Source organism: Lissotriton vulgaris, chromosome 6, assembly GCF_964263255.1.
Source record: "Lissotriton vulgaris chromosome 6, aLisVul1.2, whole genome shotgun sequence".
Lineage (NCBI taxonomy): Eukaryota > Metazoa > Chordata > Amphibia > Caudata > Salamandridae > Lissotriton > Lissotriton vulgaris.
The window spans coordinates 1,752,303,647-1,752,318,657 of NC_141694.1; the positions used below are offsets into that span (position 1 = coordinate 1,752,303,647).

The window sequence follows — 15,011 nt, forward strand, 5'->3', positions numbered from 1 at the left end:
GTCCTGGGACTTTCCAGACCCAGGCCTGGCGAGGAGCTGGACAAAGGAAAGGGGGTGTAACCGCCCCCCTTCCTGGTTCCTCCCAGAGGAGGGACCTAGTAGGTGATCCACCCCTCAGATTGGGAATAAGAGTGGGAGCAGTGCCATTGCACGGCAGATCATCCTGAATCAACTTTAAACAAAGAAGAAGACTGGACTTCGACATTCTGCTGCTCAGAAGACTGAAGAGAATCTCCCTTGTGGCCTAGGAGTGGCCACCCTGTGAATACAGGCACCAACCAGAAACTCAACGTCTGCTTTGCCGCCGCCTCCCGCCGGAGCCCGAGCCCAGAGCCCGACAAGAACCAGACTCCCAGACCCCTCAGAGCCCGATCCACAGTCCCTGCAAAGAAGGGACCCGTGGAGGCACCGAGTGACGTGGGACCGGACCTCTTGGAAGACACTCGAAAAGCTGACTGCGCAGCTTCTGAGGTATCCTCGACGTTGTGCTTTAGGGACTAAGAACCCCCACCATCGAGCAGCCCTTGCACCAAAGATCAGCCCCCCAGCATCTCCACGATCTGCGTGGGGCCCTTTTGCATTGTGCCACTCGAAGCGCCATCCCGGCCACTAGCCACGTGGTCAGCGGCCATCTTGGCAACGAATCCGACTAACTACACAGCAGGTCTGGTTGCTCCAGACCTACCCAAGCTCCTGTGAAAAGGAGCACTCGCTCTGACCTTGCTGGTCCGAGTGTTAAGCATCTTTTGATTCCTGCGTGGCTTGCATTAGCCAAGGCCTGTTTGCTCCGATCAAGTTGCCGACACCGCCACCAGCGAGAAGCCTGCGTGGGACAGCTCGTGACCGACTCCTGGAGGTCCTCGACCCCCGGTGTCCACGTGGCTGCAGAGAGAAGCTACCCAACAACGCCTGTTTGCACCCGACATCGCCTGGTTCCAATCTGGTTCCACGGTAGTTACTGGCTAGTGACTTTGAACATTGTCCCCTCTGCTTTCAGGTCTTCACAACTTCAGATCCACCCTTGGATCCACCGGAACTCTTCACATCAAGCCGCCTGCAGCATCTTCAGCTCCAAGCACCATCGACCAGCGTGACGAAACCCGACACTACTTCGACCCTGTGCACCCGCTTCCTGTGGGTGAGGTAACTCAGCTCCGCCAGTGTTCCTACACTGGTACACATCTCAAGGGCCTGTGTCTTAAGTTTCAGCGTTTTAGGTCACTCGGAAGGTTCCTAACTCTTTAACTTTGTACTTTTTACGCACCATAGACTTTACATTGGAAAGTGTGTGCACTTTGAACACTGCACCCGAGTCCCGCGGGCCTTTCCCGACTTAGTCACTGCTAGTCTCGAATAGCTCCAGCGATTCCCAAGGCCCTAGGCCTGTTCCCTTTCCTATTGGTATCTCTTATACCACTTTCTTAGTATATGGTTTAGGTGGCCCCTAGGGCTCATCCATATTGTGCAACTTTTGTGTATTTTAAACTGTCTTGTGATTTAACGCTTGTGCTTCTGTGCTCATAAAGAGTCCAGGGGATTTTATAGTTAATAAATCAATATATATTTTCAATATATATCTGTGTGGTGTCCCTTTCATTTGGTATTCAAGGGGGTTGTGTATGGTAATACAGCTGGTTTCACATGCCTTTCAGAGTTTAGCCTAAGACTGCTTTGTCCACGTTACCACTAGGATAACTGGTCTACAAGGTTGAATTACAACCAATCATCATAAGGGTTGCTTGGCATGGTACAAAGTGATCACTAAGAATTAGTGAGTATTATATACCAGGCCAACTTCTCACATTGGTGGCAGCGGTGGGATCTGAGCTTGCTGTTGTTTTACCATTACAATCTTTGAGATTATCATTTGAAAGATCATACAGGTACCTACTAGGTACATATAAAACAAGACTAGTATACTTAAGTTCTACTGAACTTAGTTGTTGTAGAGCAAAGGGAGTAGCACACCCTAGCTACAACTACTAGATAGGTTTAGTAGGTAAACACCAGTGTAGGTAGATTGCAACACATCCGCCCACCCTAGAGCAATGTCTGGAGCAGAGGGTTCCACTGGGAACATCCCTGTTGAGAGTGACCCTCCAAGGGCACCATCCAAATTTGCTATTTTTTCCTTTAAGGAATTAAGACAGCTTTGGGTCTTAAGGGGTCTGAGGACAGGGTCTTCCCCTACCACAGACCACCTTAGAGAGATCTTGGATCAGTCTGAGACTCTAAAGACCTCTAAGGCAAACCCCACAGGGGATGCTGAAGGAGGCCATCCTTCAGAGGATGACACTACCCCTGGCCCTATAATCCTGGTAGATGAGGAAGCCCCCATCACTGGAGCTCCTCAGGTAGATGAGGAGGAAGAGGAAGAGGAAGAAGAAGAGGAAGAGGGGGGAAGCAGTGAGTCAGGTGATGATAGAAATAGTCAGGTGCTGGTCAGTAGACTGAACCAGGCTAACTTAAGCCAACTTGGGAATGAATCTGGTAACAACCCATTCAGACCCCCAGGTGGACTTAACCAGAAGCCTAGGAGGAGGAGGACTCACTCAGGTGACTCTGACCACTCCCATGCTTCTAGAGGTTCTCATGGTCACTCCAGAAGGGAGATGACTAGCCCTCAGAGAAGGGAACATGAGGCCAAAATGAGAGAGGCTGAGCTTAGGATCCAGAAGCGAGAACTAGAGGTTGCCCTGGTCCAAGAGAGACTTGCTAGAGCAAGACAGCCTAGAGAGAGTGGGGTAATAGAACCCACTGGTGGCAGCAATATCCACAAGAATAAAGACAGGTCTTTTGATACAAGAAACCTGAGTAAGATTGTGCCCCCCTACAAAGCTGGGGACGATATCCATAAATGGATCACTGCAATGGAGAGAGCCTGCAGAGTACAGCAGATCCCTCAGGAGCAGTGGGCAGCAATCTTGTGGCTCTCCTTTGAAGGTAGAGGCAGAGACAGACTCCTCACAGTTAGTGATGGGGATTCTAGAATCTACATGGCCCTGAAGAGTGCTCTGATTGATGGGTTAGGCTTAACCACTGAACAGTACAGGCTAATGTTCAGAGATACCCAGAAGACACAGACTCAAGACTGGTCTGAATTTGTTGAATGTGCAACTAAGGCTCTGGAGGGCTGGTTGCTGGGAAGTAAGGTTACTGACTATACAGGATTGTATAATTTAATTATGAGAGAGCAAATCTTAAGTAATTGTCAAAATCAGCTTCCACATCAGCACCTGGTTGACTCTGATCTGACCTCTCCACAAGAATTGGGTAGGAGGGCAGACAAATGGGTCAGAACCAGGATCAGGCCTAAGAACCAGGGTGGTGACCAAAAGAAAGAGACTACCAAGCCTCAAGAGAAGGGTGGGGATAAAAGTAAGGAAAAGACTTCCCCAGGGCCCCAAAACTCCAAGAATGGGGGTGGGTCCCAAGACACTTCTACAACCCAGAAAAAGCCTTATTGTCATACCTGTAAACAGGTGGGGCATTACAAAACAGATAGCTGTTGTCCCAAGAATGGCAATAAAGAGAATATACCTCCAGGTAAGGCTCCAACACCTCCTGTCACTGTTAGCAGTGGTCCCCCAGGTGGTGGGAGCACCCCCAAGAATTTGGGTGGGTTTACTTTTGGAGGACAGGTGGACTCTGGCCTATCCAGGTCCCCTAACTCAGATACTCTTGTCTATGAGACTGGCATGGGGTTTGCCAATTTCACTGCTTGCCCAAACACTTTGAGCAAGTATAGACAGGAGCCCCTCATCAATGGCTTGAAAGTTGAGGCCTTCAGAGACACAGGGGCTAGCATCACCATGGTGGCTGAATGTCTAGTCCCCTCAAGGCAACTTTTACCTGATGCCAAATATCAGGTGACAAACATTGATGGCATAGAAACCAATCATCCCATGGCAGTAGTCAATCTTAGCTGGGGAGGTGTCACTGGCCCAAAGAGAGTGGCAGTGTCAGCAAACTTGCCTGTAGATTGTCTACTGGGTAATGATTTGGAAATCTCAGCCTGGGCTGAGGTTGAACAGCAAACCCATTCTAGAATGGTAAATCTCCATGGAAAGGTTAGTGGGGCTGTGATGGCTACAGCCCCAATCCAAGATGTCCTTCCTGAAAAGGTTGGAAGGGCTGAGCAAACCTCAGCCCTATCTTTAGATAACTTCCCTCCTGAAAAGAGTAGCAGGGCGGTACTAGTAACAGCCCATACCCAAACTGAGTCTCCTCCTGAAAAGGTTGGTGGGGCTGTGATGGCCACAGCCCAAACTCAAACTGATACATGGGTAGTGAAGCCTGAAATGATGGATCACTCCACCCAAACAGAGAGCATTGAGGAGGAAGAGAAATCTCCCTCCCACCAGACTTTAGGAAAGGATCAGCCTCCTCAGGGAACTGATCTTACCCCCGATGAAGGAACTGTCCCAGAGGTTGTTAGGCCTGGCCTAACAGAGCCTCTGATGGCAGTGGACCCTTCTCAGGTGGGACCCAGTCTGGAGCAGGTAACCTGCCCCTCTCTACCTTGCCTTACTCAGCCCAGGGCTGCAGAGGACAAGAAGGACAGTGAGACCCAAAGGGTCCCCTGTCCAATAAAGCACCCCCATCAACAGATTAGGGGCACCGAAACTAGTAGCCCTAGTGAGGTGCAAACTTTAAAAACTCCTGAGGGATCCCCCTTAAAAGTAGTTAGGGACCTCCCCCAGATGGATATTGTTGGGCACAGCCAAACCTGGGACCCTAAGGGCCCAAACCTGAACTGTCCCTCCAGTAAGCCAAACAGAGGGACTCAGCCTCCAGCTTTAGGTAGCCAGAGGTTGACCCTGAGAGCACAGTGCAACTCAGTCAAAGAAAGAAAGGCACACATGGTGGAGAGTGATTGGAGGAAGCTGAGTCCTACAGAGGAATCTCACTTCAGTACTCCATCCCAACACCAGCCTTTAACTTTGCAAAGACACACCACAAGTAGAGATTCCCTATGGTGGAGACCCTCAGATACCCTTAGGGTGAGGGATTGCTTAGTGGACCATGAGACAGGGGGTTACCAAGCCAGAGCTGGTACTTCCTTATATGGCCACTTAGGCAATATAGGCTTATCTGGTCAAGGATAGCCTTATCTCCTTTCGTTTGGGGGGGGGGGGGTATGTAGGAAGGTGGATATCTGACTATGGTTACCCCCAAACTTTTTGCCTGGTGTTTAGCTGGTTTTTGACATAGTTGGCCTGGGATCCTGCTATTCAGGGCCCCAGGCTGATTGCTCTCTCCTTAAAATGGACTCCATGTACCTTAGGTGCATAACACAATTGGAATTGGTTCACCTTATTGGCCCCTGTAACAGTGTACCCTAGGTACCCAGGGCATAGGTGTTTCCAAGGCCTACCAGGGGCTGCAGCATGTATTGTGCCACCCCTGGCCTGGCCTCCATATTTGACACAACTGGCTGATCACTCAGCTGGGGTAAGTTGGTGTAATCACCTCTTACTTAGATATAGTATCCCTATATCTAACCTTAAACTGGACACATATGTTCCTATCAGCCACTCCTATGGAAGGCCTCTTCAATCCTGGAGGCAGAGTGCTTGGAAATATGTGAGATGGTGCTCTAGCATGAGCTGAGTCTGTCTGCAGCTGTCGGGAACCACTCCCTAAGCTGTTCCGGGATATTGCCATACCATATACTCTTAAATGCATTATAATCCTCGCGGTTAAATGCTATCTTTGGTTTGGCTTTATCAAAACATGTCGAGTAAGGTGTCATACGAATTGGAATACTATCCCCTCGACAGTTCTGTCGACGGGGATAGCATTCCACCCTTCTAGAGGGACACGACATGTGCGTAGCCTTAACCCCGGTTAAAGTTAACCAGAGCCTCAGCATCACAAAATGGATGCTGCCACCACAGACACGAGTCTGGCCTCCTGCTGCTGACCGAAACTCGGCAGATGGTGGCCTGGACAAAGGGTTTCCTGCCTTGGGAGGTGCGAGCACCACCCCAGACAGGGTTTTGTGTATTGGGTAGGACAGGGCTGAATAGAATCAGACATGCCCGGGGCACACAAGGTGTCCCCGTGCATAGGCCAGTCCAAACCGGTCCTGGGACTTTCCAGACCCAGGCCTGGCGAGGAGCTGGACAAAGGAAAGGGGGTGTAACCGCCCCCCTTCCTGGTTCCCCCCAGAGGAGGGACCTAGTAGGTGATCCACCCCTCAGATTGGGAATAAGAGTGGGAGCAGTGCCATTGCACGGCAGATCATCCTGAATCAACTTTAAACAAAGAAGAAGACTGGACTTCGACATTCTGCTGCTCAGAAGACTGAAGAGAATCTCCCTTGTGGCCTAGGAGTGGCCACCCTGTGAATATAGGCACCAACCAGCAACTCGACGTCTGCTTTGCCGCCGCCTCCCGCCGGAGCCCGAGCCCAGAGCCCGACAAGAACCAGACTCCCAGACTTCTCAGAGCCCGATCCACAGTCCCTGCAAAGAAGGGACCCGTGGAGGCACCGAGTGACGTGGGACCGGACCTCTTGGAAGACACTCGAAAAGCTGACTGCGCAGCTTCTGAGGTATCCTCGACGTTGTGCTTTGGGGACTAAGAACCCCCACCATCGAGCAGCCCTTGCACCGAAGATCAGCCCCCCAGCATCTCCACGATCTGCGTGGGGCCCTTTTGCATTGTGCCACTCGACGCGCCATCCCGGCCACTAGCCACGTGGTCAACGGCCATCTTGGCAACGAATCCGACTAACTACACAGCAGGTCTGGTTGCTCCAGACCTACCCAAGCTCCTGTGAAAAGGAGCACTCGCTCTGACCTTGCTGGTCCGAGTGTTAAGCATCTTTCGATTCCTGCGTGGCTTGCATTAGCCAAGGCCTGTTTGCTCCGATCAAGTTGCCGACACCGCCAACAGCGAGAAGCCTGCGTGGGACAGCTCGTGACCGAGTCCTGGACGTCCTCGACCCCCGGTGTCCACGTGGCTGCAGAGAGAAGCTACCCGGCAACGCCTGTTTGCACCCGACATCGCCTGGTTCCAATCTGGTTCCACGGTAGTCACTGGCTAGTGACTTTGAACATTGTCCCCTCTGCTTTCAGGTCTTCACAACTTCAGATCCACCCTTGGATCCACCGGAACTCTTCACATCGAGCCGCCTGCAGCATCTTCAGCTCCAAGCACCATCGACCAGCGTGACGAAACCCAACACTACTTTGACCCTGTGCACCCGCTTCCTGTGGGTGAGGTAACTCAGCTCCGCCAGTGATCCTACACTGGTACACATCTCAAGGGCCTGTGTCTTAAGTTTCAGCGTTCTAGGTCACTCGGAAGGTTCCTAACTCTTTAACTTTGTACTTTTTACGCACCATAGACTTTACATTGGAAAGTGCGTGCACTTTGAACACTGCACTCGAGTCCCGCGGGCCTTTCCCGACTTAGTCACTGCTAGTCTCGAATAGCTCCAGCGATTCCCAAGGCCCTAGGCCTGTTCCCTTTCCTATTGGTATCTCTTATACCACTTTCTTAGTATATGGTTTAGGTGGCCCCTAGGGCTCATCCATATTGTGCAACTTTTGTGTATTTTAAACTGTCTTGTGATTTAACGCTTGTGCTTCTGTGCTCATAAAGAGTCCAGGGGATTTTATAGTTAATAAATCAATATATATTTTCAATATATATCTGTGTGGTGTCCCTTTCATTTGGTATTCAAGGGGGTTGTGTATGGTAATACAGCTGGCTTCACATGCCTTTCAGAGTTTAGCCTAAGACTGCTTTGTCCACGTTACCACTAGGATAACTGGTCTACAAGGTTGAATTACAACCAATCATCATAAGGGCTGCTTGGCATGGTACAAAGTGATCACTAAGAATTAGTGAGCATTATATACCAGGCCAACTTCTCACACTCAAAAAATGGAAAACCTTGGGAGCAGAAAAGTCCTGATGAAAGCTGGATGACCCGAAGGATTGTGGCATCAACCAGCTGAAATGTGTTGACCAACGGACTAAGAAGCCGTTGATACTCAATGTACAAACTACCCTGTTTTAATATGTTCCAAGGTGCTTAAGAAATAAATAATCTCATGTACGAAGGGGGCATCCGCAGGTATGTTTAATTACTCTTTTCCTGGTCCCAATATTGTGATCCTTCATAACATCAAAGTGTTCCCTCAAAAAATGGGATTTGATATCCCCAGTATTGTCTATTATACCAGGGAAGGACACAATGGTGAAGCATTAGACATGTGGATGAGAGTGGGTTAAAAAAAGAGGAACATTCCCCTCAACATGGGAAAATGAAGGATAGTGTAGGAGGCCACCTCCCTTTTGGTTTATTACCATCTACATTGCTATGCCCTACCTTATGGGCACCTCTTAGTCCCCCCCCACACACACACATATCAGTGCAAATCTCAGAGGAACATCTGTTCTTCCTTTTGCCAGAGGTGTGAGTTTTGCTATCTAAAGGAGTCTTCAAGAGGGTTCTGAACATAGAAATAGAGTAGGGTTGCTACACTCACTATTTCCTCATGCCTAAGAAGGGTGGAGGTCTTCGGCCTGCCTTACATCTTTGCTTCTGAGTGTCTTCAAGCAGAAGAAGAAGTTCACAATGCTTACGCTGGCCCAGATTCTGTCTGGCTTGGACACAAGTGACTGGATGGTGTTGTTGGACCTGCATGACACACATTTTCATACACCCTTCCAGTGGAACCCCAGACAATACCTGCTGCTCAAGGTTGACCTGGAGCCCTGTCAGTTTGTTGTGCTCCCCTTCTGTCTCACCAGTGCTCCTCGGATGTTCACGAAAATGATGGCGGTAGTCATTGCCCATCTTCAGAGGTCAGGGATACCAGCTTTCCCTCACCTCCATGACTTGATTTTTTAGGTGGGCTCACCACAGTCTGTCCTAGACCATCACCAGATAATGGCGACCCTCCTGACAGCATTGGAGTTCATGATAAATGAGCCAAAGGACCACTTGACTTCTTGCAGAGCTTCCCTCAATTGGAGCTGCCCTGGTTACGGTATAGTTCAGAGCCTTTCCTCCATTGCAAGGAGTTCACAACATTCAAGCTTTGATCCTTATCTTTCAATCTCAGTCCTGGATCTTGGTGAGAGGAAGCTCAGATGTTTCATGGCCTTTTAGCCACCAGCATCATCACAAACGAAACTTGTCAGTTACCATTCAGATTTCGGAGAAAACTGCACATGCAATCTGCAGTGGTGGCTGCTCAAGCGCAATTAGGTCGGCGTCAGGCCCTTCTCCCTACCCCACCCAGAGCTGATGATGGTGACTGATTTGTAACTGCTGGGTTGGGTAAATCATCTGGTCAGGTAGAGATCAGAGGACAGTAATATCCTGTGAATACCTGGCTCCAAATCAATCTGTTGGAGTTGAGAGCCATTTGTAAGCCATTGAAGTCTTAGCTGCTTCCATAAAGGGAGGCTGGTGCAAGTTCTCACTGATAAAGGGCTAGATGCAGGTAATTTCTATTTACCGATTCCTAAATACCGAATTTAACCAATTCGGTATTTAGGAATCTGTAAATAGAATGTAGGTAAATAATCAGTAAAGTTTACCGATTCGGTAATATTCGTTATTACCGATTCGGTATTTACCGAATCGGTAATAACGAATACCCTCAAATTCATTTCTATGGGCCTGGAGGCCCAAAGGAATGAATGGGAAGCCATTTACTATTACCGATTTGGTAAATACTGAATCGGTAATAGTAGGAGCATATTCAAGGGTGGCAGGGTGTCACATTGAAACCCTGATGCACCCCTGAATCGTGCATGTGTGCACATGTGGCACACATACATGTCCTAAGAGCATGTATGTCTGCCACATGGCCCTTCTAAAAAAAGCACAAAATTGCTTTTTGAAAGGTATTCGGTATTTACCACCAACTTGTAGTTGGTGGTAAATAACGAATCCTTAAACCAACAATGCTAGAGTGATTCCTACATAGAGTTTAAGGATTCCGTAATTTACAGATTCCTTAAATTAGGGAATCGGCATTTTACTGATTCCTTAAAATAACAAATCGGTAAATTACTGAATCCTTAAATCCAGCCTCCTACATCTCAAAGGGCTAAATACCGGTCGGTAACGGGAACATACCGATTTTTGGCCGTTACCGACCGGTATTAGCCCACCTACATCTAGCCCAAAATTATCACCATGTGCTACTGCAACAAGCAGGACAGAGAGGGGTAATTGGTCCTGTGCCTAGATGCTGTACACCTTCTGGAGTTGGTTGGAGCATCGGTGCCTTTCCTAGTCTGTGACCCACTCGTCAGGGATCCCTGAAAAATATGGCGTACGAGCTCTGCCTGTGACTTCTGATGGATCATGAATGACATCTACATTCCTGAGAGGAGCAAGGCTTCTCCAGACAATGGGTAGAATCCTGGCTAGAGCTTTTCATCACCTTTGAAAAAAGCACAATTTCGAAAGGTTAGTGCACTTGAGTTTCTGCACAGACAGCTGCTTAGTGATGCTGTCTCGCTGGAAATACACATGGAACATTCCCACCCCGGCCTATCCGGCCAGAATTCTAAAAAAGATCAGGAATGACCAGGTCCAAGTCATCCTAGTGACTCAGAATTGGGCCAGGTGACTGTGTTACCTAGAACTATGGTCATGAGCATCTGAGCTCTACTCAGGCTTTGAGTTAACCCCTTCGATGCTGATGACAAGCTCAGCTCGTCATCAACTACGGCGCTCGTATGCTGATGACGAGCTGAGCCCATCATGTTAATCATTTGTCACAACACCAGGGCAGGCTACTTCATCCGAACCTGTACAATTCAGACCTCCATGCCTGGAGATTGGTCAGCTGCATTTGATCTACTACTCGAGTTGTGAATGTGAAACTTGCTACTAGGTACCCTTCCACGAAATACAATTATGCCGGACGCTAGGGTATATTTGTAGCTGGTGTGGAAGCCAAGCTGTGAAATGTTTTATTGTTTGTTCTGTCCTCAGCCCAACATGGGCTTGCAATGGGCGCTTTTAAAGGTTTTTTGTCAGCCCTTTTCACCTTTTTGAGTTTCCCTTAGCAGCCATCATAGTTTAAATCGCCTTTTGTGATGTAATTTATTATAGTTTTGACACAGATGTGCCCTCCTTATACATTTGTGATGTTACAGTGGGACCTCAATTTGGTCTTGATATGTATGCTCTTCGAGCCGATGCTCAATTATTAATTGCGTATTCTAACCTTAGAGATTTATTTCATGATTGTGATTGCTGCAGCTTGTTGCATGAGTGAGCTTCAGGCACGATTGGTACAGCTGTCCTACTGGCGGCCTTCTTCCATTAAAGGGTGTCTCTTCTCCATTTTGGGCTACCCATCACTCTCAGAGTTCGTTGCTTCTCCTCACCCATTGAAAGAGGAGAGACACATAAGGGCTTTAGCCTTTTACATCGATCATATCAAGGCCCATTAGGTGGATGATCAGCTTTGCCTGGGTTTCTCCAGGGTGAAGAAAGTGAAGGCAATGCCAAAGTGGACTTTGTAGAGGTGGAAAGTCCCTCTGCATTGAAATCTTATTCGTACTGGCCAAAAAACAGCTGCTTGAGGGACTGAGAGCGAATGTCCCCAGGGCTAAGGCTGCCTCTACTGCCTTCATGCAAAGTGCCTATTCTGAAAGTTTGCCAGGCTCAGACATCAGTGTTGGTGCACATATTTGTAAACCACCACGGCCTTGAAAATCAGGTCTGGCAGGAAGGTCATTATGCCCTCTTGGTCTTGCAAGACTTTCCTTGGTTAGAGTCCAGTTTACAGACCCTTCACCATTGAGAGGTACTGCTTTCATATCTATTCTTAAGGTGAGGAATCTGTGGTTAGAAGCATCCATCAGAAGAACAAGTTACTTACCTTCCGTAATGCTATTTCTGGTGCATACTCTAACCGTAAATTCCTGACTGCACCCACCCTCCCAGTCCTGTGGAGGGTCCTCTTCTACCTTCTGAAAAAGGTCCCAACTTAATAGACCTGCACACTGGTATCAACAATTGTTTTATGCTCCATGCCAGAAAATCAAGCAAGAAACTGACATCACATGGAAGTATTAATCAAAGAAGCCTCAAGATCTAGTCTGCGTCTGAGGAATCTGCAATTAGGTAGAGTATCCACAAAAGGAGCATTGCCAAAGGTAGATAACTTGTTCTTTTGTTACTTTAATTATATGTATCAGGTTCACAATATTTTGGCAGCCTATATATTGAGTTCAGTTTTTTGGTAGGGGCTTTAAATTGAAACAAGAAAATATAGACAGTTCATCATGTGAGTATAGCAGTGATATCACAACACAACTGAAATGTATATATCATTTGATTAGACCCTCATTTGCCCTCAGGTCAAACATGTTGGAATTCAGAGGTTGGCAAGCTAAGGTACCTGCAATCCGTAAATTAGATCTTCCATTCTAGATGTTTTGATATAGCAATGCTTCAATTTAACTAAATGTATTTAAAATCCACAATCACTGTTAACATCTTTGATGGTCTTTTTGTAGGCAGGAGCTCTGGTGCATGTGTACACAGATGGGTCAGTGCTACTTACTCATGGTGGAACTGAAATGGGTCAAGGACTTCACACAAAGATGGTCCAGGTATGTCACAAAATTGGTAAAAATGAAGATGGATATGGTGCCAGCTGCCTATTGAAATGTATTACAATTATTTGTCATGTATCTCCCCCTTATTGAACAGATTTGGAGTTCCTAAGATTCTCTGATGGTTTTCCAATTCAATAATGACTTAATTGAATGAAATGAATACTGGCCACTACTAAGATTAAAGCCCCTGGGCCAGACGGGGTGCCAGCTGACTTTTACATATACTCTCCAAAGCTATGGGCGGGTGTTCTAGCCAATGTATTCACCGCCGCCAATGGCAACTCTTTACCAACTACCTGGGTAACTTCTACCATTGTTCCCATATTCAAGAAGGCTCACCGGGACGACCAAGGGTGCTATAGACCCATATCCCTTTTGGACTCTGCAATTAAGATCTTAGGCAGAGTCCTTTGGCCAGGTTAAGGGGCAGTTTGGAGAGTTGTGGGGGTTTGGCTGACATCTAGTACGGATTCAGAGAGAAGAGAGGAACAATAGAGCAGTGTTCCAACTTACATCTGTTGATCTCGAAGTATACGGTGGCCAAGGAGGGGTCACTATACCTTGCGTTTATGGACCTCTCCTCGGCCTTCGACTTGGTGAACAGGTCTAAGTTGTGGGATATCCTTCTGAGGATCGGGATCGATGAGGCACTGGTCAGGTTTATGGCTTCACTCCATCAAGAGTTATTTGCAGTTGTGCGGGTCACCAAAGAGGGAAGGTGCACGTCCCGTTTTAATTCCATGCGAGGGGTCAGGCAGGGCTGCATACTGGCCCCCCTGCTTTTTACAATTTACATCAATGGTCTAGGTAGCTACCTGGAAGCAGTAGATGGAGACGTTCCGCGCGTAGGAGAAGTTAAGATCCCTGCTCTCCTATACGCGGACGTCGCAGTGCTGATAGCCCGCACTGGCGTCTGTCTCCAACGGCTCCTGGATGCCTTTGGTACCTTCATGGACCAACTAGACTTGAAGGTTAACTCGAACAAGTCACATACCATGGTTGTTGGGCACCACAGAAAAAAGGGTTTAGCTAAAACTTTTAAATGCAAGGGCAAAGTCGTTACTAGTGTTTCGGCTTTTCCCTAACTGGGGGTGTTTTTTGATGACAGGGGTTCCTGGGGTCCCCAGGTTAGGGCAAAAAGCCTGGCGGTGACCAGGTCATCAGCGGCTCTCATGGGCTTCGCAAAAAGGCTGGGCGCTAGACCGATGGAAGCCCTTTTAAAGGTTTATAACAGTAAATGTATTTCACTGGCAATGAACGGCGCACCACTATGGGGTTATGTATGCCTTGATCCAATACAAAAGGCAGAAAACCGATTTTTACGCTCCCCTTTGTCTGTCCCCCAGTCAACACCAACCTTTTCCATACATGCAGAGGTGGGCCTGGACCACGTTTGTGATAGGATAAACTTGGCGCCTTTAATCTATTGGCTAAAGACATGGCTCAATAAAGAACTAACTCTTAATCACAGGATAATGAATGATGTCATGTCTTTGGATCAACTTAGTAGGATGCCATAGATGGCCTATCTGAGGAAGTCTTTTACGGACTTGGGCCGCCCGGAACTCTTTACAGACCCTTCTGGCATCAGGAAACAGGACGTAGACATTGTTAAAAAGCAGTTCATGACTAGGGCAAGTGTGGGTCGTGAGGAAAGGGAACTGCAGAAGCCAGCAGTGAGACGACATTATTTGCTAGTGAATTCCATTGCACTGGAACCCTATTTAAGTTTTGTCACTAGGCCATTTCACAGGTTTCTTCTGACTAAGTTCAGATTTAACCTCATACATTTTTATTTAGGCAGTTTTAATACATGGGTTAAACCAGAGACAGCCCCGTCCTATACTTGTGATCATCTTTCTGTTCAAGATACCTTACATTTTGTTATGTTTTGTGGTTTCTTTTCAGATTATAGGAAAATACATTTGTTACCTGTTTTAAGGGAGGCTGGCTTCTCCCAGGTGAGACCAGCCTTGTTTTATCTTCAATCACTGTGTAATATTCGTATCACATTTTGTATGGCAAACTTCTTAGTGGCGGTGGCTAGATCTAGATCTAAATCACGCAAGATATTACCAGGTTTCCCCGAATGAATCGTATTTTAACAACTTTAAAAAAAAAAAATCTTTTTAGCCCAAATATCTCGCCACATGAACTTGATTGGTATGAAATTGTTTAATAGTTTTTTATCTGTAAAAAAATGTTTTTATTCTCTTTGCATGATTTTTAACTAAATCGAATAAAGATTCTTTGACTGCCTGACTGAATGAAATGTATACATAGCTCAGCTTCCACAGCTGAATTGACTAAATGGTTTCTCATTAGGAGAGAAGGATACCCAGATGACTCATAATAGATATGTTTTGTGGTATTCTTTTACTGAAGGTGAGTTATTT

The 15,011-nt window shown here is 47.4% G+C and overlaps 1 protein-coding gene across 2 annotated transcripts in view; it reads left to right on the forward strand.

The window, feature by feature from the left end:
• LOC147709416 (xanthine dehydrogenase/oxidase-like) overlaps positions 1-15,011 on the forward strand; it is a 736,168-nt gene that overhangs the window by 558,031 nt on the left and 163,126 nt on the right. For both annotated transcript variants that reach the window (XR_015296692.1, XM_086927985.1), the window contains exon 28: positions 12,514-12,609. Coding sequence is in view for 1 of the 2 variants with exons in the window: in XM_086927985.1 (XP_086784111.1) it covers positions 12,514-12,609 (96 nt within the window). In the remaining variant the exon portion in view is untranslated. The remainder of the gene's footprint in view (positions 1-12,513; positions 12,610-15,011) is intronic.